Source organism: Porites lutea, chromosome 8, assembly GCF_958299795.1.
Source record: "Porites lutea chromosome 8, jaPorLute2.1, whole genome shotgun sequence".
In the NCBI taxonomy this organism is placed as follows: Eukaryota; Metazoa; Cnidaria; class Anthozoa; order Scleractinia; family Poritidae; genus Porites; species Porites lutea.
Genome location: NC_133208.1, coordinates 3,875,769 through 3,901,568, shown reverse-complemented (window position 1 = coordinate 3,901,568; position 25,800 = coordinate 3,875,769). Strand labels below are relative to the sequence as shown.

The 25,800-nt window shown below is 43.0% G+C and overlaps 1 protein-coding gene across 1 annotated transcript in view; it reads left to right on the top strand.

Annotated features, from left to right (window-relative positions):
- LOC140945745 (cullin-associated NEDD8-dissociated protein 1-like) overlaps window positions 1-25,800 on the top strand; it is a 52,901-nt gene that overhangs the window by 7,015 nt on the left and 20,086 nt on the right. The window contains exons 11-23 of the mRNA XM_073394797.1: window positions 1,448-1,554; window positions 3,282-3,327; window positions 4,622-4,730; window positions 5,759-5,873; window positions 6,982-7,069; window positions 8,264-8,361; window positions 9,246-9,357; window positions 9,766-9,859; window positions 10,510-10,630; window positions 11,743-11,874; window positions 24,449-24,482; window positions 24,630-24,729; window positions 25,540-25,625. Of these exons, the coding sequence (XP_073250898.1) occupies window positions 1,448-1,554; window positions 3,282-3,327; window positions 4,622-4,730; window positions 5,759-5,873; window positions 6,982-7,069; window positions 8,264-8,361; window positions 9,246-9,357; window positions 9,766-9,859; window positions 10,510-10,630; window positions 11,743-11,874; window positions 24,449-24,482; window positions 24,630-24,729; window positions 25,540-25,625 (1,242 nt within the window). The remainder of the gene's footprint in view (window positions 1-1,447; window positions 1,555-3,281; window positions 3,328-4,621; window positions 4,731-5,758; window positions 5,874-6,981; window positions 7,070-8,263; window positions 8,362-9,245; window positions 9,358-9,765; window positions 9,860-10,509; window positions 10,631-11,742; window positions 11,875-24,448; window positions 24,483-24,629; window positions 24,730-25,539; window positions 25,626-25,800) is intronic.

The window sequence follows — 25,800 nt, the reverse complement described above, 5'->3', positions numbered from 1 at the left end:
GGATTTTGACGGGCAAATGCTTGGCCTGGTCTATCACTCTCTCTTCCTTTTTTCCTTTTTTGGACCTACCAGACTGGTGTCTTGACCCACAAAACCTGGTCGTCATCTGGTCAAATGACCCCCCTACAGCCAAAAGTTATTTGCAGGCTTGAATTAATAGGATGCTAGTTGTAAAAAGTGGTCTAAACACAGTAGAAGCTCTTGTCAGTCTTGTAAGCAGACACCCTCAGTACGAGAGAATGGTACACGTCTGTAACTGGAGCTGGCCTTTTGAAATAATAGTTATCATATGTGGCTACTAGTGGTGTGAGAGTTGTTCAAAAAATACTGTTTGGCTATACTGTTGTTCTGATGGCAAATGACATTGTTATGGACGTATTTTGAAGTGTAACTGGATTTGTATGTAAGAAAAAAAGATCTCTAAAGCTGATAATTATAAATTCATTGTGACAAACAGCAATATGAAAAAAAAATGCAAGATTTTGAGGCAAATGAGATCTCGTTTCAGATGTGTTTTCTTTCAGCTTTGTTTTCGAGCTTAAAAACAAAGCTGGTGGCTAACTTGTAAAGCCTGAGCGTGTCTGTGTCTTAAAAAAAATTACAGAGTTTGTATGGGGTTGAAACGTGGATTTGTGAGAGCGGCTGTAAGTAGAGCTGTCCGCTTCAAGTGTCCGTTAAGAGAGCTTTCCCTATATTGTAACTTACACTGTACACCATTGGTCTGTTTATACACACTGTACACTTGCTATTGATCAGTTTTAGAAGGTGCATACTACATGTAATTCAATAATTATTATTAGATTATTGTTATGCATGGCTCGAACATTAATTTTAAGCTGTGGTTAGGGTAACTAGTAACTAGAGTAACTAATCATGACTTGATCAGGGCTGTGATTAAGGGCTGGAGGCCAGGTCTTCTATGAATTTGCCCCCAACCACATATACTTTCAACAAGAACAGGGAGTGAGAGAAATAGAACCAAAAAAAAAACCAGCTACTTGTGGCATTAGGGACTTTAAGATCCAACGACGCAGTCGACAACGAGAACGTCAAAAAAAAAACAAGAATAGGTTTAATTAGCAAAACAACAACTTCGCACGTGCATCACACTTTTTTTGTACATTATTTTCTTTCCCGTTTTTGCACGACTACGACGTGAAAATGCCTCATTTCGCGTTTTATGGAGGACGTAAACAAGCAACGATGAATTTTTTTTTCTCTTTCTGAGCTTGAATATTGTCCCTTGAAATTTAGCTTCAGGAGGGTTCGCCCACAATTGACAAAGTAAGTGGGTAGGAATAATCGCTATAAAGACTGAAAGAACGCAAATTCACTTTTTAAGCGACGTTCTTGTCGCCGTCCCGTCGTTGGATCTTAAAGTCCCTATTAACCCAGAAACTTGGTTCTAGGTAACAGCCCTAACTTGATGCGATTGTTTGGTCCTCAGATCACAGAGCTTTGTCTAGAATTTATTTGTTATGATCCAAACTACAACTACGGAAGTGACGATGAAGATGAGTTCATGGAGACGGACATGGAGGATGATGACGAAGAGTGAGTAATGCGTAATCGTGGTTTTCATTATGATAGGAAAATCTGCTAGTGGGAATCAGGGATTTTACTGCTTCATGACCGCCACTTCTTAATAAACAATTATTGGATGAGGTTTTTGTGATATCCGGAGTATTCAAGGTCGAGGTAAGTGTTATCAGCCTCGGCTTTTGGCTCGGCTGACCTTGATTAATTCCGGATATCACAAAAACCAAAACTAATATTCGTTTTATTGTACATTGTTTGGAAGAAAATAACGACATACATATATGTACCATCACACGGTACACAGTTTGACATTGTTCTTAGAAATAATGCATTACGCGCAACTTACAGATTAGTCAGTTATCTGCTAGACTTGCCACAAGTCGACTGCGTGAGCGCTGAAGGCGCAACGGATGAGCAAAAGCGAATGACCACCGAACCAGCAGAAACCGGAAACGGGCTTTGAGATAACTAACTGTCTGTAGGAGGCCTTGTGCTTCGCTTTCGTGACTTACTTATGACCCGTGACATAAACGGCACTTTCGTGAGAAATCACCCGGATGACAGCAAAACCCTCCTTTGCTGGTAGCTGGGGAAATACAATATTGATCAGTCATATTCAGCATAAAACCATTTATTTCTTTCAGAAATAAATCTCATAAATGGCAGTAAATTACCGACGGATTGCCGCCATCCCCAATGACAGAATTGACGTTTTCATTATTAATTTTCTAGTATTTTATGTTAGGAATGATTATCATACAGTGTGTAACTGTCCTTTTGGTTTGGTATACAATAATTGTTCCATTGCGTATCGTTGAGAAATTGTTATAAAACATGCTCTCCCTGGAATACAAATGTTTGTATGAAAGTTCTTCTCACACACCATTATTAAAAGACTGTTGTTAGAGACTACATTAGCTTCATTCTCAAGGATGTCCATAAAGGTGGATTTTTGCCGTAAAATCATAGGTGACGAATTACTCTTTAATTTTGGCGCGAAATTTCTGCGTTTATACTACTACGTGAGAAATTTCTGCAATTTGATTGGCTTAGAGCAGTGGTATTTCAGGTTAATTTGAAATACCTACATGTGAAAATTACAAACCTTTTGCGGGTAGTAGTATAAACAAATAATAGCATGATTTGTATGTGATATTAGGCATAAATACCCCTCGTGATATTTCAAAATTGTCACTCGTAGTATTTATGCCAAATATCACTACAAATCATGCTATTACCTACACTAATTTATAATTTCACATGTGAAATTACAAAATTGCCATGGCAACCCTTCCGTGCGTCTCAGTGTCAAGATGGCGACGAAGTTTTAAAATGCCGTGAATGAAGATGTCGGGGCACAAAAAGACGCTTTAGAAAACCTGAACACACAAGAGAACATCAAGAAGGATTCTTACAGGTATTTTGCCGAAAAAGTCTGAAAAATTCTGAACTTTATAAGCCAAATTTAAGGTCTACACATTTGAGAGAGTGGAGTTCTCGATCGATACGATCCAGGATAAACATGTGGAAAATCTAAGATTGCTAACGTAATTCGTCACCCATGATATTAATAGGTAATCAAATGGTATACTCGTGAAATTAGGGAATAATTTCACTTGCGTTTTGTCCAAATTTTGGACAAAACGCGCGTGAAATTATTCCCTAATTTCACTCGTCACCATTTGATTACGCATACTAATGAGATGTCGGACAGCTTTTTATACGTACCGTTCATTTTTTAGTGAGGATGATGATGACTACAGCGATGATGATGACATGAGTTGGAAGGTAAAGAATAATGCACTACTAACTTGTGAAATTGAAGTGTATAGCAGTAGAAAATTTGGCTCTGTAAGTGGTAAAACAGACAGCAAAAGCGTGGAACTTGTTTTGCAACAAACGAGAATTTAAGAGAACTTGTGTAAATTAAAAGATCAGGAAATTATAATTTAAGATCCTCCTCGGATGCTTTGTTGCTTGCAACGCCAACTTTTAGAAGTAGGGTTACATTAGGAGAGAGATCACTCCAGGTCGCAGCTCCGGCACTTTGGAATGTATTACCGCGTGAGATTCGTGCTATTATAGATCTCTGAAAACGTACCTCTTTAGGGAAGCTTTTTATTAATTTTTATCACGATAATTACTAGTATCTTAACATATGGTGTATATTTTAATTTTATCATAGTATATTTTAAATAATTATTAGTTAGATACCCTGTATTAAATTGTTATGGATAGAAATCGTGTAATGCGCGCTTGATCATTTCATGGAAAGCGCGCAATATAAGAATTAAATTATTATTATTATTATTATTATTATACCGTATAGTTGTGCGTTTAACCACCCACATCCATTCCTGTTTTGCAAAAAATCAGGTTGATGTAGGCTGTGAATACTTTAGCAGAAAGTAGAGAGGAGTTCTACACTTTGCAACAAAATCTATGAGTTCTCCGTAGCTAAAATAGATAGAGCGCTCGCCCGCTGTTTGGAAGGTCATAGGTTCGAATCCTCTCGGGGACTCAGATTTTTTTCTTTGTCCCACGCTCGTGACATGCTGATCATTTCATTTTCACAAATCTATACATTTTACCCATTTTAGCTCAAGTGGATAGAGCGCTCGCCCGGTGTTTGGGAGGTCATAGGTTCGAATCCTCTCGGGGACTCAGATTTTTTCTTTGTCCCAGGATCGTGACATGCTGATCATTTCATTTCACAAATACATACGTGTTGCGTATTTTACCAACCCAAGGCAAACTTGTTTTGCACCAAGTGACATGTATGGTGTGACTCCCGCGTAATTTTATCCAATAAGAAGTTAGAATTTACGCAACTTGCAACAACGTGATGTGTTTGCAAGACAGGTTTGAACGTGGCTGGCTAAGTGTGCAACATCGCAGCAGGTGCTATTCAACTCTTTTTGCAGTAAGGTTGCAAAACAAGTTGTTGCCCGTTTTACTGTGCAAGTTGTAGCTTTAGGGAAGGATTAAATAGTTTTGTACTTTTATATTACTTACTTTATTTAAAGTGCCATTTATCTTTACATGTATGCGCACAGTAACAGTCTGATATTCTGCAAATCAGGTTCGCAGATCTGCAGCCAAATGTTTGTCCGCAGTGTTGGGATCAAGACCAGAGCTTCTCTCAGAATTTTACAAGTCAGTCTCGCCAGCTCTGATCGCCCGATTCAAAGGTACAATTGTATCACAGTATTTCTGCAAACTATTATCCCTGTGCTCCCTTTTAAGTTCCTGTTACAGTAACTTTCTAGAGTGTAGAAAGGGTGAATTGCACAGGACTACAGTCCTAATAAAATTCACTTTCTGTAAACTAGGAAAAAAAGAATACATGTACCATGTGATTGGGCTACTACCAGTGCCGGATCCAGACCTTGAGATAAGGGTTGGGGGTGGGGTAAGGGGAGCGGTCATCGAGACCCTTAGAGAGGGGGGGGGGGGGTGGTCTCCAAAAACAATTTTTGGCCCTTCAGTTTGGGCCGGTCCCTCCCCTGTATTCGCCACTGACTATGTTGTACATAGGTTTCACTTGAACAGTGGCACAAAACCGTAGGAAACTGTGTTTTATACCTTCCTCATGCAAGATATGTGTTATCCTTACTTCCCCTACAGAGGAGTTTTTTTTTTACTTTAGCCCCACCAGTCTGGAATACCAGTGCAGCTTTTGACCCTCCTCTAAAACAGTTTGGTCTTTGAGACCCCCTCCCCCTCAAATTTTCCAATGACCCTCCATGTGGTGGGTTTTCTGAAACAACATCATGCAATTTTCATCTCACAGGAGGGTGGTAACTACCGTAGAATTCCGAAAATAAGCCCCTCCATGTATAAGCCCCTCCAAATATAAGCCACCCAAACCGGTAACGCAAAAAACGCTCCGTTAAATCGCCCCTCCAAATATAAGCCCCCCGCAGGCTTGTACTTGGAAAATTGCCCCCAAATACAAAGTAAAACAAAGCAGAAACGGTAAATTACTTCCAACTATAAGGTTAGCCCAATCGATTTTGAAACGCAAACTTCCCCCAGTAGATAAGCCCCTCCGAATATAAGCCTCTCAAAAAGGGCTTTTGAAACATATTAGCCCCAGGGTTTATTTTCGGAATTTTACGGCATAATTTGAATAGTGCTGCAGTAAGCTAATACTTTAGCATGTCACTTAATCACTTCCTGGAATAAATTTGAATTTTTTGTTTGCCTTTATTTGTAGAGAGGGAAGAAAATGTAAAGGCTGATATTTTTGCTGCATACATCACACTTTTACGGCAAACCCGACCAGTAGCCAGTCAGACTCTTGATGCTGATGCAATGGAGGATGATTCAGGGTAAGAGTCATGATGACGATGGCGACGAGAACGTCGGCGTCGGCGTCAGCGTCGGCATTGTCGTCGTCGTCGTCGTCGTCATCATCGTCATCAACATCATCATCGTTATCATCATGTCCATGACGACGATGACGACCACGATGATGAATAACAGTGCAGCTCAGCGGTTGAATAAATTTTGATCCGTCCGAACCTCGAGGCATGTGTACATTCTGGCAGAAAAACATTTATTCGTTTCAGTTAGAAGACAGAAAATCGCACGGCTGGTAAACTGTTAGCTTGTATGACTGATGACAAAGCTACAAAAGTATTGAAGTAATTTACTACGATGTTGGTGAACGTTAGCCTCAGTGCCATGTTTTATCTACATGTAATCATAGACTATTACTCTTTTTAACAGATTACTTAAGTTACGGTGCAGCTCAGAGATAAGCGACCAACGCACACGCAAAACGCACACACCATTTTTGCGTATACGCGTCGGCACGCGTGCGTGCCTGGTTTCCTTTCTTATTCATGGCCGCTAGTTTTCCTTGACTACTCTTTTCTAACTACTCTATTGCGCTTCGTATACGCTGATCTAAGGCTATAATATAAGGCCGATTTGAAATACTGGGTATTGCTTCCTTAACTCGGCGATTAACCTTGTAGTCTATGGATTTTATTAATTCAGCGTCATCGGCACAACAGTGAGAACACCTTCCTCTCGCTTATGTAACTAGAGTTTGAATCCTGGTTATGATGCCATTATATTGGCCCAGTTTTGTTTTCTGTTCTCCACCTTGCTCTGAGAGGTTTTTCTTTACGTACTTTATTACTTTGGTTTACCCCTTTCATGAAAAACTGACTTGTTCAAAGTCCTATTTGGTTTGGAACATGGCTCACTGTTATCCACAATGTACACTGTACATGCTTTCTTTAAAAAGGTTTCTATCTGAGTATCTCAGTTGGTGTCCCCAAAAGTTAAGAAAATTTTCGTGAGATTCATGTGCTATTTGTCATATTCAATTATAATTTGTTGTTTCACACTACACCTTATTGATGTACCAGTTCCCCCCCCCCCACCCCCCCCATGGAATATTCTAAATTAACATATTGTTTATTTTAGCCCAGTCAACCTGCTCACAAGTCAAATCCCATCAATTGTCAAAGCTTTATACAAACAACTGAGAGAGAAAAGTGTCAAGACCAGACAGGTAACTATATTCCCTTGTTACCAAGCCACAATATCCACATACAAATTCTCCACACTGAGCTCCATACATTTCCTTTATTTATCAGCTGAGAGAATTTGCTCACAGATCAAAGCGTTTTCCCTTTAGTGATCATTTTGTTAATTCTCATAACTTCTTCTCTTTATGATGGTTATATATTGTTAGAAGAAATTTGATGTTAGTTATTCTTGGAAACTCTGCCCACCTGAATCCCTTTTTGTTGCAAAAAGGACTTTTTTTTCCTCTGAAAACGCATCATTTCAAAAACGCTCTCCAGAGCGAAGATTTTTTACGAAAACGCCGTCTCGCTGTACTTAATCGGAGGTTTTTGAAACGATTACGGCACGGTGTTGGATCCAGTCTATCCCGCGCACGGAGAGTAGACGCCATCATCTCGCGGGCTCAGATATCAGTAAATGCGCATTCTCTTATCAAAGACGGTACCGTTTCGTTTTCAGTCACTGTTGCCTTTTTGGGGTAAAAACGAGTCAAAAATGCACCGTGTGGACGCAGAGTTTTTTTTGGAAAATTCTTTCATGCAAAAATCTCTTAGAGTTTGAGGGGCTACCGTAAAATTCCGTAAGCCCCCGGGCTTATATTTTTCAAAGGTCCTTTTTGAGGGGTTTATTTTTGGAGGGGCTTATGTTCGGACGGGTTTATCTATGGAGGGAAATTTGCGTTTCAAAATCGATTGGGCTAGCCTTATAGTTGGAAGGAAATACCGTTATTTGAGGGCAATTTTCAAGTACAAGTCCCCGGGGGGCTTATATTTGGAGGGGCGATTTAACGGAGGGATTTTTGCGTTACGACTTTGAGGAGCTTATTTTTGGAGGGGCTTATTTTCGGAATTTTACAGTATTAAAATAAGACGTCACCCTTAGAACATCAACAGGGAGAGCAGAATTGAGATTCCTGAAGCGTGGATGCCTACGATCAGACATACATGTAGTAGTGTCCGATCGCTACCACAGCGGACCGCTGAGGGAGCAATTTCTGGATCATTATACATTTCTGGGAAACTCCCCACCTACCCCTCCCCTAAGCCAACATTTTGCCCTAAGTGAGAAGTAAGCGTTAATGTTGGCTTAGGGAAGGGGTAGGTGGGCAGTTTCCCAGATACGTGTAATGGTCTTCTATGTACTTTGCGTGTTCACTGATTGTCACCGTTATTTGTAGGGATGTTTTCATCTGCTCTTAGAGCTTGTAGCTGTGTTACCTGGAGCTTTGTCAGATCACATCAGTGCTATTGTTCCTGGAATACAGTTCTCTCTTGGGTAAGGCGGTTTTTTCTGAGCTTATTTTAAGTACTGTGGCACCACAAACCTATTTTCACCCCTTTGAGCGCCCCTTACAAGATTGTTACCTTTCTATTCGAAGCCCGGCTAGCAGTAAGCTACAATCTTGGACAAAAGTCTTGGGACACTATTGCGTTTGTGGGGCGTTTTCCAATTCACTCAGGTCCAGCCCCTCCCCTCACCCCACAAACAATGTTGGACGCGTGTCTCCAGATTTTTGTATATGCGAAGAGCCCGTGGTCGCTTACGAGATTCGAACTGCAGAGGGTCTTTTATAAGAAGAAGTCCAGTCACACCTACTTTTTCGGAGAGAATGTGTTGTATGGCATTTTTAGGTTACAATAATATGTGAATCCATGTTGGTTCTTAAAGTTTTTCTCATACTTTTGACCATCCACACGCGCACAATTTTCACACACGACATCCACAATGTGTCGTACGACTGTCGTGGGTCTAATTTACACAACACGATCTGTGGTGAAGTCATGACGCATGCTAGTTACGCACAATAGTCGTAAGCAAACATCGTACCGTCTAAATCGGCCTTGATACAAACAGCAAAAACAAAGATCAGACCATTTTATCAGGGGATCGCTTGGAAGAGGTTGAAAACAATGGAAAATTCTAAAACCTTCATCCTAAAAGCTGGCGCGGTTGTACTCGAGATGCTCCGATAATACGGCTTTGACTGGGAAATTGTGGTTTTTTGGAGAGATGGTCTTTTAAGGAGGGTGATCCGGGCGCTTACGAGAGTTGATTGTACATGGAGGGTTTAACTGTATTTAACGTTGTATTGGTGATTAATTTTGTGATTTTGCGTAGTTTGGTGTTGTGATGAATTACTCCCCATACTTTTATTCCAGAGACAAGAGTTCCACATCAAACATGAAGATCGATACTCTGTCATTCCTGGGCTGTATCTTAGCTCAGCATCCTCCTAAAGTGTTTCATCCGCACATCCACGTGCTTGTACCTGTAAGTATATGAGAAAGTTAACTTGCTATTGATATTGTAGTTATTCATTGATTCACTTAAGTTCGCAGAGAGGCACTTCAACTGGCGTCTCTGTCGTAGTAGTGTAAGCTCCCTATTAAAGCAAAGAAGGTGTTGTAATTACTAGCCCTAACTACGTCTCTGGAATTTGAATGTCTTCATCGAAAAAGTCGGTGCGAAATACTGATTGGCTTAGATGACATTAGTGATGGCGGAAATCTGACAGCTCAGTCGACGGGGAGCCACAGGGGAGCTGGAGGCGGAATTCAAATTCCAGAGACGTAGTTGCAAGCTCTCCTTCCTTCTCCCGCCCCGACGCCAGAGCACCCCGGAGAGCTTGTTCGCAGGCTATGTAAGTTGCTAACTTGTTTCATTCTGATTATTTTGTAGCCTGTCATAACCGCTGTTGGTGATCCATTCTACAAAATCACATCAGAAGCTTTGATGGTAACACAGCAACTCGTCAAAGTCATAAGACCTCATGGTTAGTAACATGAAAATCGTGTCTACACACTGTCCCCCCACAATCACAACTCAGCTGAAAATTGTATCGTGTGATGCTGAATTTTTAGGGTTTCCAAATTTCGCCTTTTTTTCTATGATCCAAAAAGGTCTTCCCCCCCCCCCCCCCCCCCCCTTCCCTAAAGATTGTGAGCGCTATTTGTCAACTTATTGCAACAATAGTGGGACGGAACTAGAGATATGAAACTGAGCGGTAATTCAGATAAGTGGAAGGTGTAGACTGATGTAATAACATCAATAAAAAAAAGGGATTTATCACCTCAATTTTGATGAGCTATGTACTCAAATGCAAAAATTGTACATGCAACGTACTGAAAATAACAAAAAGGAAGTCATAGCAAGAAAGTGTTGCATGACCAATTCTCAAAAATTAGTTTCTTCAAGACACAAAGATCTTCCCTTCCTGAGATAATTTAGTGTATGGTATACGCGATGTATTCTTTGAAAATTAATCATCTTCCCCTTGAGTTTCCGACACCCTCAAAGGATATACACTAAATACGAATAATTTTTAGAAGTATTAAGGGGCCACTTAAATTCATGATGAGTAACAAATTTATGAAAGTGCTCTTTTTTGAGTCATATTGTTCATTTTCTCGTACTTACAACAAGGTGTCCAAGCCAGCTCATTTGAGTTCAGGAAATATGTTCAGGATATTTACCAGTGTACGTTAACAAGACTCAAAGCGGCTGATATCGATCAGGAGGTCAAAGAAAGAGCCATATCATGCATGTAAGTTATCTTGCACCGTATACAGCTATTTCGCGAAAGGTTGTCGGAAAAAGTGCACACGACGCGGACAATCCCGAAAGGTTTTTTGAGTGATTTTGAGTTCACTGTTCTTCTAAGAAATTTGAAAGAATAGCACGAGAGGCCATGGACGTATGTTTGCAAGTGCTAAAGGAAAGCAGCAAAAGTAGTTTCGACAGCTATAGTGTCAGGAACAGTGTATTGGTCATATCCCATATCTCCTTCTGGGATTGTTGCGTGCACATTTTATCCGACAACCTTTCTCGAAATAGCTGTCTACATTTAAAAGTGCCTGTATTTACAAGTTCAAGGTCTATTGTGTACATGTAAGTCACAGACCACGTTTTTTCCACTCTGATGAACCTAGAAGGGAACTCTATATTCAGACTGGGAAATCTTGGGACTTGGAAGCCATTTGCGAGTGTCAAAAATTTGCTTCCGGGCTTCTATCATATCTTTTATGGACCATGAATCCAAAAAGAGAAAAAATAGGTTCCATATGTTTAAGGATCAAGAGAGCAATGTTAATAAACCATTTCATCTCTTGCCTACAAGAAAGCTGTCCATTTCAAATGGAGAGGTTGCAATGCTCGCAGGCTATTTCGCTCGTATTTCACGTTATTGCAAGATTCATCTGTTACTCTAACTTTTAAATCTGTGGATGAAAACCTATGGTGTTACCATTCAATTCAGACCTCCTTGGTAGAACTTTTTCACGCTAGTATTTATTTCTTAGGATTTTACCCCCCCCCCCCCCCAAAAAAAAAAAAAAATTGCATTTGTGTGATTTTTTTTTATTCCCTGGGCGCTATTAGGGGGAGTACAGTCAAGCAGCAGATATGATTGGGGCCCTCAAAGTAAGCTTTCCACCGCCCCCATCCACGCCCCCCTCCCCTCTTCGCGCTCTCATTTTCTCCTCTTCCCAGCCTTCCTACGACTTATTGTGGCCGGTAATACATGTACGTGTCGGTACTTGAACATAGCAAGGAATTGCAAGGACCAACTCTGCAGGGTACAGGTTTCTGTTGTAGGGAGTTGCCCATCTTAAAGAAGTGTCTGTCATTTTTCTGATTAGTGTATTGTTTATGTTGCAGGGGTCAGATTCTGTGCAGCCTTGGAGATGAGCTTGTCCAGCAACTGCCTCAGTGCCTGCCAATTTTCCTTGACAGACTGCGAAATGAAATCACAAGACTGACAACTGTGAAGGCCTATTCGCTAATTGCTGGGTAAGTTCCGCAACTTACTAGACCCCACTGAAGTGCTTCTACTCTCTCTCACATTTGTAAAACTTTCAAAATGTTTGTCACCTTGCGTCGTCTGCTGTAACCTGTCCACAGACGTTTTTCTTTTCTTCGTCGAATTTGGCAAGCGTGCTACACTCTTGCGCTAGCGGTCAATAAATTCCCATCTTTCCTTCTTCCCCTTGTTGCCCATGTCCCCCTGTTCCCCCTTGTTGCCCTTGTTCTCCCTGTCTCCCCTTGTTCTCCCTCATTTCCCTTGTTCCCTTTTTTCCCCCTGTTCCCCTTGTTCACCCGTTGCCCTGTTCCCCATGTTCCCCCTTGTTCCCCTCGTTACCCCTGTTCCCCCTTGTTCCCATTGTTTCCCATTGTTCCCCCCTTGTTCCTCCTGTTTCCCTGTTCCCCTTTGTTCCAATTGTTCTCCTTGTTCCCCTATTCTCTGTTCCTAGCTGTTCCTCTCGTTGCTCCTTTCCCCCTGTTTCCCTTGTTCCCTTCTCACCCCCTGTTCCCCTTGTTCCCCCTTGTAGGATAGGATAGGATAGCTGCTTTGTTTTCAACAGAGCGCCTACAGACACATGTTTTTACAACGATAACAAAGATTTTAGTGCAATAATTGCAGAGGTGTACATTTGTAGAATTTATACAATTAGATAAGTTTATATTTAACGCGTCTTTCTCTTTCCCGCAAGCGATCACATACGTATTTAGCCACATTTGTTTCCTTTTTTCTCCTTGCTTCATACTTATCAACGTTGTAAAAGCAGAACTTGGAGTCATAGAGTGAAGAGAAAGATTAGTTTCCTTTTTTAGCGTATTGAACAGCTCTCCCCTAGGATCTCTATAAGCTATGCAATTCACCAAAAAATGCTCCTCGTCTTCTGTTCCAGTTTTTCATAATGGACAGATTCTTTGATCTGGTGGTTGATAGGGTTTAACGTATCGTCCAGTTTCAATTGCTTGTTTGTGGTTGTTGATCTTAGCTTTGTGATTGCCACTCTATGACTGATGTTTCTTACCTTTGTGAGGTAATTTTCGTAGTCATGGGTAAGTTTAAATTTCGTAAAAGTTCTTTTTTTTTTTTTTTGATGCGGATCCTTTCGTTCATCATTGTGTATTTCGCTAATCCATGTTTGCTGTTCTATGTCTAAGAGTCTCCGTCGTAAATAGTTCATGGTTACAGGAGTGTTTCTTTTCGCTGACCATATATCGCCAAGACCTGCGAGATTTAATAGCCGTTTTAGTTTGCCTGGCCAAAGTTCCTTTTTTTGCCTTCACCAATTTGATCTGTAAATGCTATTCCAGAGAGTTTATTTTGGTGCTCCGGCTCACAAAAATTTAGCCAGTATTTAATGGGTCTGTACTTTGTCTTCGTTCGCATTGGGAATTGGCCTACCTCCGATCTGCACGCATTTGAGCTACAGAATTTGTTTACTCCCAATAGCCACCTAATAAACTTTGTTTGTACAAAATCAATTGGATCTTTTTCCCCTTGTTCCTCTTACTCCGCTTGTTCTCCCAGTTTCCCTTGTTCACCCTGTTCCCCTTGTTACCCTTGTTCACCCAATTCCCCATGTACCCCCTGCTTCACCTGCTTTCATCTCTTTCCCTTTTTCCCCCTTCTTCCCCCTTCCCCCTGTTCCTCCTTGTCCCCTTTGTTCCCCCATTCCCCTGTTGTCCCCTTGTTACCCCTTGTTACCCTTGTTACCCCTTGTTACCCTTGTTACCCCTTGCTACCACTTGTTACCCCTTGTTACCCCTTGTTACCCTTGTTACCCCTTGTTACCCTTGTTACCCTTGTTACCGCTTGTTACCCCTTGTTACCCTTGTTACCCCTTGTTACCCTTGTTACCCCATGTTACCCCTTGTTACCCCTTGTTACCCTTGTTACCCCTTGTTACCCCCTGTTACCCCTTGTTACCCCTTGTTGCCTTTGTTACCCTTGTTACCCCTTGTTACCCCTTGTTACCCTTGTTAACCTTGTTACCCCTTGTTACCCCTTGTTACCCTTCTTACCCTTTGTTACCCCTTGTTACCCTTTGTTACCCTTGTTACCCCTTGTTACCCCTTTTTACCCTTGTTACCCCTTATTACTCTTGTTACCCTTGTTACCCCTTGTTACCCTTGTTACCCTTGTTACCCCTTGTTACCCTTGTTACCCTTGTTACCCTTGTTACCCCTTGTTACCCTTGTTACCCCTTGTTACCCCTTTTTACCCTTGTTACCCCTTATTACTCTTGTTACCCTTGTTACCCCTTGTTACCCCTTGTTACCCTTGTTACCCCTTGTTACCCCTTCTTACCCCTTCTTACCCCCTGTTACCCCTTGTTACCCTTGTTACCCTTGTTACCCCTTGTTACCCTTGTTACCGCTTGTTACCCCTTGTTACCCTTGTTACCCCTTGTTACCCCTTGTTACCGCTTGTTACCCCTTGTTACCCTTGTTACCCCTTGTTACCCCTTGTTACCCTTGTTACCCCTTGTTACCCTTGTTACCCCTTGTTACCCCTTGTTACCCTTGTTACCCCTTGTTACCCTTGTTACCCCTTGTTACCCCTTGTTACCCTTGTTACCCCTTGTTACCCTTGTTACCCCTTGTTACCCCTTGTTACCCTTGTTACCCCTTGTTACCCCTTGTTACCGCTTGTTACCCCTTGTTACCCTTGTTACCCCTTTTTACCCCTTGTTACCGCTTGTTACCCCTTGTTACCCTTGTTACCCCTTGTTACCCCTTGTTACCCTTGTTACCCCTTGTTACCCTTGTTACCCCTTGTTACCCCTTGTTACCCTTGTTACCCCTTGTTACCCTTGTTACCCTTGTTACCGCTTGTTACCCCTTGTTACCCTTGTTACCCCTTGTTACCCTTGTTACCCTTGTTACCCCTTGTTACCCTTGTTACCGCTTGTTATCCCTTGTTACCCTTGTTACCCCTTGTTACCCTTGTTACCCCTTGTTACCCTTGTTACCCCTTGCTACCACTTGTTACCCCTTGTTACCCCTTGTTACCCTTGTTACCCTTGTTACCCCTTGTTACCCTTGTTACCCCTTGTTACCCCTTGTTACCCCTTGTTACCCTTGTTACCCCTTGTTACTCCCTGTTACCCCTTGTTACCCCTTGTTGCCTTTGTTACCCTTGTTACCCCTTGTTACCCCTTGTTACCCTTGTTAACCTTGTTACCCCTTGTTACCCCTTGTTACCCTTCTTACCCTTTGTTACCCCTTGTTACCCTTTGTTACCCTTGTTACCCCTTGTTACCCCTTTTTACCCTTGTTACCCCTTATTACTCTTGTTACCCTTGTTACCCCTTGTTACCCTTGTTACCCTTGTTACCCCTTGTTACCCTTGTTACCCTTGTTACCCTTGTTACCCCTTGTTACCCTTGTTACCCCTTGTTACCCCTTTTTACCCTTGTTACCCCTTATTACTCTTGTTACCCTTGTTACCCCTTGTTACCCCTTGTTACCCTTGTTACCCCTTGTTACCCTTGTTACCCCTTCTTACCCCTTCTTACCCCCTGTTACCCCTTGTTACCCTTGTTACCCTTGTTACCCCTTGTTACCCTTGTTACCGCTTGTTACCCCTTGTTACCCCTTGTTACCCCTTGTTACCGCTTGTTACCCCTTGTTACCCTTGTTACCCCTTGTTACCCCTTGTTACCCTTGTTACCCCTTGTTACCCTTGTTACCCCTTGTTACCCCTTGTTACCCTTGTTACCCCTTGTTACCCTTGTTACCCCTTGTTACCCCTTGTTACCCTTGTTACCCCTTGTTACCCTTGTTACCCCTTGTTACCCCTTGTTACCCTTGTTACCCCTTGTTACCCCTTGTTACCGCTTGTTACCCCTTGTTACCCTTGTTACCCCTTTTTACCCCTTGTTACCGCTTGTTACCCCTTGTTACCCTTGTTACCCCTTGTTACCCCTTGTTACCCTTGTTACCCCTTGTTACCCTTGTTACCCCTTGTTACCCTTGTTACCCTTGTTACCGCTTGTTACCCCTTGTTACCCTTGTTACCCCTTGTTACCCTTGTTACCCCTTGTTACCCTTGTTACCGCTTGTTACCCCTTGTTACCCTTGTTACCCCTTGTTACCCTTGTTACCCTTGTTACCCCTTGTTACCCTTGTTACCGCTTGTTACCCCTTGTTACCCTTGTTACCCTTGTTACCCCTTGTTACCGCTTGTTACCCCTTGTTACCCCTTGTTACCCCTTGTTACCCTTGTTACCCCTTGTTACTCCCTGTTACCCCTTGTTACCCCTTGTTACCCTTGTTACCCTTGTTACCCCTTGTTACCCTTGTTACCCCTTGTTACCCCTTGTTACCCCTTGTTACCCTTGTTACCCCTTGTTACCCCTTTTTACCCTTGTTACCCCTTATTACTCTTGTTACCCTTGTTACCCCTTGTTACCCCTTGTTACCCTTGTTACCCCTTGTTACCCTTGTTACCCCTTCTTACCCCTTCTTACCCCCTGTTACCCCTTGTTACCCTTGTTACCCTTGTTACCCCTTGTTACCCTTGTTACCGCTTGTTACCCCTTGTTACCCCTTGTTACCCCTTGTTACCGCTTGTTACCCCTTGTTACCCTTGTTACCCCTTGTTACCCCTTGTTACCCTTGTTACCCCTTGTTACCCTTGTTACCCCTTGTTACCCCTTGTTACCCTTGTTACCCCTTGTTACCCTTGTTACCCCTTGTTACCCCTTGTTACCCTTGTTACCCCTTGTTACCCTTGTTACCCCTTGTTACCCCTTGTTACCCCTTGTTACCGCTTCTTACCCCTTGTTACCCTTGTTACCCCTTTTTACCCCTTGTTACCGCTTGTTACCCCTTGTTACCCTTGTTACCCCTTGTTACCCCTTGTTACCCTTGTTACCCCTTGTTACCCTTGTTACCCCTTGTTACCCTTGTTACCCTTGTTACCGCTTGTTACCCCTTGTTACCCTTGTTACCCCTTGTTACCCTTGTTACCCTTGTTACCCCTTGTTACCCTTGTTACCGCTTGTTACCCCTTGTTACCCTTGTTACCCCTTGTTACCCTTGTTACCCTTGTTACCCCTTGTTACCCTTGTTACCGCTTGTTACCCCTTGTTACCCTTGTTACCCTTGTTACCCCTTGTTACCGCTTGTTACCCCTTGTTACCCCTTGTTACCCCTTGTTACCCTTGTTACCCCTTGTTACTCCCTGTTACCCCTTGTTACCCCTTGTTACCCTTGTTACCCTTGTTACCCCTTGTTACCCTTGTTACCCCTTGTTACCCCTTGTTACCCCTTGTTACCCCTTGTTACCCCTTGTTACCCCTTGTTACCCTTCTTATCCCTTGTTACCCCTTGTTACCCTTGTTACCCTTGTTACCCCTTGTTACCCTTGTTACCGCTTGTTACCCCTTGTTACCCTTGTTACCCCTTGTTACCCCTTTTTACCCTTGTTACCCTTGTTACCCTTGTTACCCCTTGTTACCCTTGTTACCCTTGTTACCCTTGTTACCCTTGTTACCGCTTGTTACCCCTTGTTACCCTTGTTACCCTTGTTACCCTTGTTACCCCTTTTTACCCCTTGTTACCCTTGTTACCTCTTGTTACCCTTGTTACCCCTTGTTACCCTTGTTACCCTTGTTACCCTTGTTACCCTTGTTACCGCTTGTTACCCCTTGTTACCCTTGTTACCCTTGTTACCCTTGTTACCCCTTTTTACCCCTTGTTACCCTTGTTACCCTTGTTACCCTTGTTACCCTTGTTACCGCTTGTTACCCCTTGTTACCCTTGTTACCCTTGTTACCCCTTGTTACCCTTGTTACCCCTTGTTACCCTTGTTACCCCTTGTTACCCTTGTTACCCCTTGTTACCCTTGTTACCCTTGTTACCCCTTGTTACCCCTTGTTACCCTTGTTACCCCTTTTTACCCCTTGTTACCCCTTGTTACCCTTGTTACCCCTTGTTACCCCTTTTTACCCTTGTTACCCTTGTTACCCTTGTTACCTCTTGTTACCCTTGTTACCCCTTGTTACCCTTGTTACCCTTGTTTCCGCTTGTTACCCTTGTTACCCTTGTTACCGCTTGTTACCCCTTGTTACCCTTGTTACCCTTGTTACCCCTTTTTACCCCTTGTTACCCTTGTTACCCTTGTTACCCCTTGTTACCCTTGTTACCCTTGTTACCGCTTGTTACCTCTTGTTACCCTTGTTACCCTTGTTACCGCTTGTTACCCTTGTTACCGCTTGTTACCCTTGTTACCCTTGTTACCCTTGTTACCCCTTGTTACCCTTGTTACCCCTTGTTACCCCTTGTTACCCTTGTTACCCCTTGTTACCCCTTGTTACCCCTTGTTACCCTTCTTACCCTTTGTTACCCCTTGTTACCCTTTGTTACCCTTGTTACCCCTTGTTACCCCTTTTTACCCTTGTTACCCCTTATTACTCTTGTTACCCTTGTTACCCCTTGTTACCCTTGTTACCCTTGTTACCCCTTGTTACCCTTGTTACCCTTGTTACCCCTTGTTACCCTTGTTACCCCTTGTTACCCCTTTTTACCCTTGTTACCCCTTATTACTCTTGTTACCCTTGTTACCCCTTGTTACCCCTTGTTACCCTTGTTACCCCTTGTTACCCTTGTTACCCCTTCTTACCCCTTCTTACCCCCTGTTACCCCTTGTTACCCTTGTTACCCTTGTTACCCCTTGTTACCCTTGTTACCGCTTGTTACCCCTTGTTACCCCTTGTTACCCCTTGTTACCGCTTGTTACCCCTTGTTACCCTTGTTACCCCTTGTTACCCCTTGTTACCCTTGTTACCCCTTGTTACCCTTGTTACCCCTTGTGACCCCTTGTTACCCTTGTTACCCCTTGTTACCCTTGTTACCCCTTGTTACCCCTTGTTACCCTTGTTACCCCTTGTTACCCTTGTTACCCCTTGTTACCCCTTGTTACCCTTGTTACCCCTTGTTACCCCTTGTTACCGCTTGTTACCCCTTGTTACCCTTGTTACCCCTTTTTACCCCTTGTTACCGCTTGTTACCCCTTGTTACCCTTGTTACCCCTTGTTACCCCTTGTTACCCTTGTTACCCCTTGTTACCCTTGTTACCCCTTGTTACCCTTGTTACCCTTGTTACCGCTTGTTACCCCTTGTTACCCTTGTTACCCCTTGTTACCCTTGTTACCCTTGTTACCCCTTGTTACCCTTGTTACCGCTTGTTACCCCTTGTTACCCTTGTTACCCCTTGTTACCCTTGTTACCGCTTGTTACCCCTTGTTACCCTTCTTATCCCTTGTTACCCCTTGTTACCCTTGTTACCCCTTGTTACCCTTGTTACCGCTTGTTACCCCTTGTTACCCTTCTTATCCCTTGTTACCCCTTGTTACCCTTGTTACCCTTGTTACCCCTTGTTACCCTTGTTACCGCTTGTTACCCCTTGTTACCCTTGTTACCCCTTGTTACCCCTTTTTACCCTTGTTACCCTTGTTACCCTTGTTACCCCTTGTTACCCTTGTTACCCTTGTTACCCTTGTTACCCTTGTTACCGCTTGTTACCCCTTGTTACCCTTGTTACCCTTGTTACCCTTGTTACCCCTTTTTACCCCTTGTTACCCTTGTTACCTCTTGTTACCCTTGTTACCCCTTGTTACCCTTGTTACCCTTGTTACCCTTGTTACCCTTGTTACCGCTTGTTACCCCTTGTTACCCTTGTTACCCTTGTTACCCTTGTTACCCCTTTTTACCCCTTGTTACCCTTGTTACCCTTGTTACCCCTTGTTACCCTTGTTACCCCTTGTTACCCTTGTTACCCTTGTTACCGCTTGTTACCCCTTGTTACCCCTTGTTACCCTTGTTACCCTTGTTACCCCTTGTTACCCTTGTTACCCCTTGTTACCCTTGTTACCCCTTGTTACCCTTGTTACCCTTGTTACCCCTTGTTACCCCTTGTTACCCTTGTTACCCCTTTTTACCCCTTGTTACCCCTTGTTACCCTTGTTACCCCTTGTTACCCCTTTTTACCCTTGTTACCCTTGTTACCCTTGTTACCTCTTGTTACCCTTGTTACCCCTTGTTACCCTTGTTACCCTTGTTACCGCTTGTTACCCTTGTTACCCTTGTTACCGCTTGTTACCCCTTGTTACCCTTGTTACCCTTGTTACCCCTTTTTACCCCTTGTTACCCTTGTTACCCTTGTTACCGCTTGTTACCCTTGTTACCCTTGTTACCGCTTGTTACCTCTTGTTACCCTTGTTACCCTTGTTACCGCTTGTTACCCTTGTTACCGCTTGTTACCCTTGTTACCCTTGTTACCCTTGTTACCCCTTGTTACCCTTGTTACCCCTTGTTACCCCTTGTTACCCTTGTTACCCCTTGTTACCCTTGTTACCCCTTGTTACCCCTTGTTACCCTTGTTACCCCTTGTTACCCTTGTTACCCCTTGTTACCCCTTGTTACCCTTGTTACCCCTTGTTACCCCTTGTTACCGCTTGTTACCCCTTGTTACCCTTGTTACCCCTTTTTACCCCTTGTTACCCCTTGTTACCCTTGTTACCCCTTGTTACCCTTGTTACCCCTTGTTACCCTTTTTACCCCTTGTTACCCTTGTTACCCCTTGTTACCCCTTGTTACCCTTGTTACCCCTTGTTACCGCTTGTTACCCCTTGTTACCCTTGTTACCCCTTGTTACCCCTTGTTACCCTTGTTACCCCTTGTTACCCCTTGTTACCCCTTGTTACCCCTTGTTACCCTTGTTACCCCTTGTTACCCTTGTTACCCCTTGTTACCCTTGTTACCCCTTGTTACCCTTGTTACCGCTTGTTACCCCTTGTTACCCTTGTTACCCCTTGTTACCCTTGTTACCGCTTGTTACCCCTTGTTACCCTTCTTATCCCTTGTTACCCCTTGTTACCCTTGTTACCCCTTGTTACCCCTTGTTACCCCTTGTTACCCCTTTTTACCCTTGTTACCCTTCTTACCCTTGTTACCTCTTGTTACCCTTGTTACCCCTTGTTACCCTTGTTACCCTTGTTACCCTTGTTACCCTTGTTACCGCTTGTTACCCCTTGTTACCCTTGTTACCCTTGTTACCCTTGTTACCCCTTTTTACCCCTTGTTACCCTTGTTACCCTTGTTACCCCTTGTTACCCTTGTTACCCTTGTTACCGCTTGTTACCCCTTGTTACCCTTGTTACCCTTGTTACCCCTTGTTACCCTTGTTACCCTTGTTACCCCTTGTTACCCTTGTTACCCTTGTTACCCTTGTTACCCCTTGTTACCCTTGTTACCCCTTGTTACCCTTGTTACCCTTGTTACCCCTTGTTACCCCTTGTTACCCTTGTTACCCCTTTTTACCCCTTGTTACCCCTTGTTACCCTTGTTACCCCTTGTTACCCCTTTTTACCCTTGTTACCCTTGTTACCCTTGTTACCTCTTGTTACCCTTGTTACCCCTTGTTACCCTTGTTACCCTTGTTACCGCTTGTTACCCTTGTTACCCTTGTTACCGCTTGTTACCCCTTGTTACCCTTGTTACCCTTGTTACCCCTTTTTACCCTTGTTACCCTTGTTACCCCTTGTTACCCTTGTTACCCTTGTTACCGCTTGTTACCTCTTGTTACCCTTGTTACCCTTGTTACCGCTTGTTACCCTTGTTACCGCTTGTTACCCTTGTTACCCTTGTTACCCTTGTTACCCCTTGTTACCCTTGTTACCCTTGTTACCTCTTGTTACCCTTGTTACCCCTTGTTACCCTTGTTACCCTTGTTACCGCTTGTTACCCTTGTTACCCTTGTTACCGCTTGTTACCCCTTGTTACCCTTGTTACCCTTGTTACCCTTGTTACCCCTTTTTACCCCTTGTTACCCTTGTTACCCTTGTTACCCCTTGTTACCCTTGTTACCCTTGTTACCGCTTGTTACCCCTTGTTACCCTTGTTACCGCTTGTTACCCTTGTTACCCTTGTTACCCTTGTTACCCCTTGTTACCCTTGTTACCCTTGTTACCGCTTGTTACCCCTTGTTACCCTTGTTACCCTTGTTACCCCTTGTTACCCTTGTTACTGCTTGTTACCCCTTGTTACCCTTGTTACCCCTTGTTACCCCTTGTTACCCCTTTTTACCCCTTGTTACCCTTGTTACCCCTTGTTACCCCTTTTTACCCTTGTTACCCCTTGTTACCCTTGTTACCCTTGTTACCCTTGTTACCTCTTGTTACCCTTGTTACCCCTTGTTACCCTTGTTACCCCTTGTTACCCCTTGTTACCCTTGTTACCCCTTGTTACCCCATGTTACCCTTGTTACCCCTTGTTACCCTTGTTACCCCTTGTTACCCCTTGTTACCCTTCTTACCCCTTTTTACCCCTTGTTACCCTTGTTACCCCTTGTTACCCTTGTTACCCCTTGTTACCCCTTTTTACCCTTGGTACCCCTTGTTACCCTTGTTACCCTTGTTACCCTTGTTACCTCTTGTTACCCTTGTTACCCCTTGTTACCCTTGTTACCCCTTGTTACCCCTTGTTACCCTTGTTACCCCTTGTTACCCCATGTTACCCTTGTTACCCCTTGTTACCCTTGTTACCCCTTGTTACCCCTTGTTACCCTTGTTACCCCTTTTTACCCCTTGTTACCCCTTGTTACCCCTTGTTACCCTTGTTACCCCTTGTTACACTTGTTACCCCTTGTTACCCCTTTTTACCCCTTGTTACCCCTTGTTACCCCTTGTTACCCTTGTTACCCCTTGTTACACTTGTTACCCCTTGTTACCCCTTTTTACCCCTTGTTACCCTTGTTACCCCTTGTTACCCTTGTTACCCCTTGTTACACTTGTTACCCCTTGTTACCCCTTTTTACCCTTGTTACCCCTTGTTACCCTTGTTACCCTTGTTACCCTTGTTACCGCTTGTTACCCTTGTTACCGCTTGTTACCCTTGTTACCCTTGTTACCCTTGTTACCCTTGTTACCGCTTGTTACCCTTGTTACCCTTGTTACCCTTGTTACCCTTGTTACCCCTTGTTACCCTTGTTACCCTTGTTACCCTTGTTACCCTTGTTACCCTTGTTACCCCTTGTTACCCTTGTTACCCTTGTTACCCTTGTTACCCTTGTTACCGCTTGTTACCCCTTGTTACCCTTGTTACCCTTGTTACCCCTTGTTACCCTTGTTACCGCTTGTTACCCCTTGTTACCCTTGTTACCCCTCGTTACCCCTTGTTACCCTTGTTACCGCTTGTTACCCCTTGTTACCCTTGTTACCCTTGTTACCGCTTGTTACCCTTGTTACCCCTTGTTACCCCTTGTTACCCCTTGTTACCCTTGTTAACCTTGTTACCCCTTGTTACCCCTTGTTACCCTTCTTACCCTTTGTTACCCCTTGTTACCCTTTGTTACCCTTGTTACCCCTTGTTACCCCTTTTTACCCTTGTTACCCCTTATTACTCTTGTTACCCTTGTTACCCCTTGTTACCCTTGTTACCCTTGTTACCCCTTGTTACCCTTGTTACCCTTGTTACCCTTGTTACCCCTTGTTACCCTTGTTACCCCTTGTTACCCCTTTTTACCCTTGTTACCCGTTATTACTCTTGTTACCCTTGTTACTCCTTGTTACCCCTTGTTACCCTTGTTACCCCTTGTTACCCTTGTTACCCCTTGTTACCCCTTGTTACCCTTGTTACCCCTTGTTACCCCCTGTTACCCCTTGTTAACCTTGTAATCCCTTGTTACCCTTTTTACCCCTTGTTACCCTTTGTTACCCCTTGTTACCCCTTGTTACCCCTTTTTATCGTTGTTACCCCTTGTTACCCTTGTTACCGCTTGTTGCTCCTTGTTACTCCTTGTTAGTCCTTGTTACCCTTTTTACCCCTCGTTAGTCCCTGTTCTTCCTTGTTCCGCATGTTACCCTTTTTACCCCTTGTTTCCTTGTTACCGCTTGTTGCTCCTTGTTACTCCTTGTTAGTCCTTGTTACCCTTTTTACCCCTTGTTAGTCCCTTTTCTTCCTTGTTCCGCATGTTACCCTTTTTACCCCTTGTTTCCTTGTTACCGCTTGTTGCTCCTTGTTACTCCTTGTTAGTCCTTGTTACCCTTGTTGCCCCTTGTTAGTCCCTGTTCTTCCTTGTTCCGCATGTTACCCTTTTTACCCCTTGTTTCCTTGTTACCCTTGTTTTCACTTTTTGCATTGTTCCCCCATGTCTTTCCTTTCCCCCTGTTTCTCTGTTTCCCCTTGTTCTTCCTCTTATTCTTTTACATTCGGTTTCTTACTGTTCTTGCTGTTTTCCTTGTTCTCCCTCTTCCCCTTGTTCCTTCTTTTACCGTTTGTTCCCCTTTTCCCCCTTGGTCCCGATGTTTTCCCTTTTTCCCTGTTTCCTTTGTTTTTTCTTTGTTTTGTTTGTCTGTTACTTTTTTCCTCTTTGTTACCCCTGTTTCTTTTTTTTTCCTTTTTCCCCTTTTCCCTTTTTTTCCCTTGTGTTCCCCGTTCCCCCTGTTCCCTTTGTTCCCCCTGTTTTCTCTGTTCTGGTTTATTTTCCCATTCCTCTTGTTACCCCTGTTCCCCTGTTCCCTTGTTTCCCTTTTGAATTGAAGCAAAGATTTATGTTTTATTTCAGTTCACCTCTTCGAATTGACCTTACAACAATTTTGGTAGGTTGTGTTTTTAATGTATTCTTTTATATTTTTATTTTTTTATTGTTTTATTTTACTTTATTTTTATTTATTTTATTTTTCTCTTCTTACTCTCTCCAGGTGAATGTAAATCATTAATGAGATGTTGTTATTTTTTACTTGCAGAGTGACTCCATGCCTATCCTTGCCTCATTTTTGCGCAAAAACCAAAGAGCACTCAAGTTGTCAACGTTGACAACTTTAAATGTTTTGGTTACTAACTACGGTAAGTTTCCTGCCCGAATTTTACAGGATATATTTGTCGACTGATCGCCAAGGGTGTTTGTTTGGTTTTAAGGGATATTTAGTATCAGTGTGGCATATGTTTTGGTTTATTTTCTTTAGTTTTAAAGTCTTTATCACACATTTCCATACCCAAAAACAAATAAAAAGTAAATTAAAATTTAAACCAAGGATCTTTCACTGCCAAATTTAGCCAAAAGCAAATTTTGACCAAATTTCATTTGTGAAATTTTGAAAAACAAATAATACAATGTGAAAGCACTACTGAAGAGGTTCATTTGAAGGGTCACATCATAGGATTTTATCCACAGACTCAAAAGTTAGAACAACATACCAAATAAATAGTACCATGTAAAAGTACTGCTGAAGAGGTTTCATTTGAATGGTAACATTATAGGATTTCATCCACAGACTCAAACGTTAGAACTACATACTAAATAAATAGTACCATGTGAAAGTACTGCTGAAAAGGTTTCATTTGAATGGTAACATCATAGGATTTCATTCACAGGCACAAGAGTGACCTTACAAAACTCCATAGAGCACTCTGTCAGTGAAAGGGTTAAACCACAACACATACATTTCACTGTCGGTCACTTGTATGTGGAACCGGCATTTTCGTTGTCAGCGATCTTAGGGAGTAAACCAAGGAGTGTCTGATTGAGGTAGATCAAACAGCAAAATGGCAGAGAATTGAACCACTTTAAACACAAAAGTCCCTTCTATCGGTTGTGGTAATTAAGTGTAATTCATGTATGATATTATTGACTCGTGTGCTTTCTATTTTACTTAGGAAATTTACTGACACAGGAGAATATAGCTGGAGTACTAACAGAGGTCCCTCCCCTCATTAGTGAAAGTGACCTTCACATCTCACAGGTTCGTATGGCACTAGTCAGGCCTTTGCAACCGCTCGGGCCGGAGTCGCGCAGTAGAGAGCTGTAGATTCTAAGACGAGTACGACTACGAATACGAGATTTCCTCTGTACTAAGCAGTGCTCGCGCGTGAACCAACGTCATTTTATGCGGGAAAACTTGGTAGCCGTCGTCACCC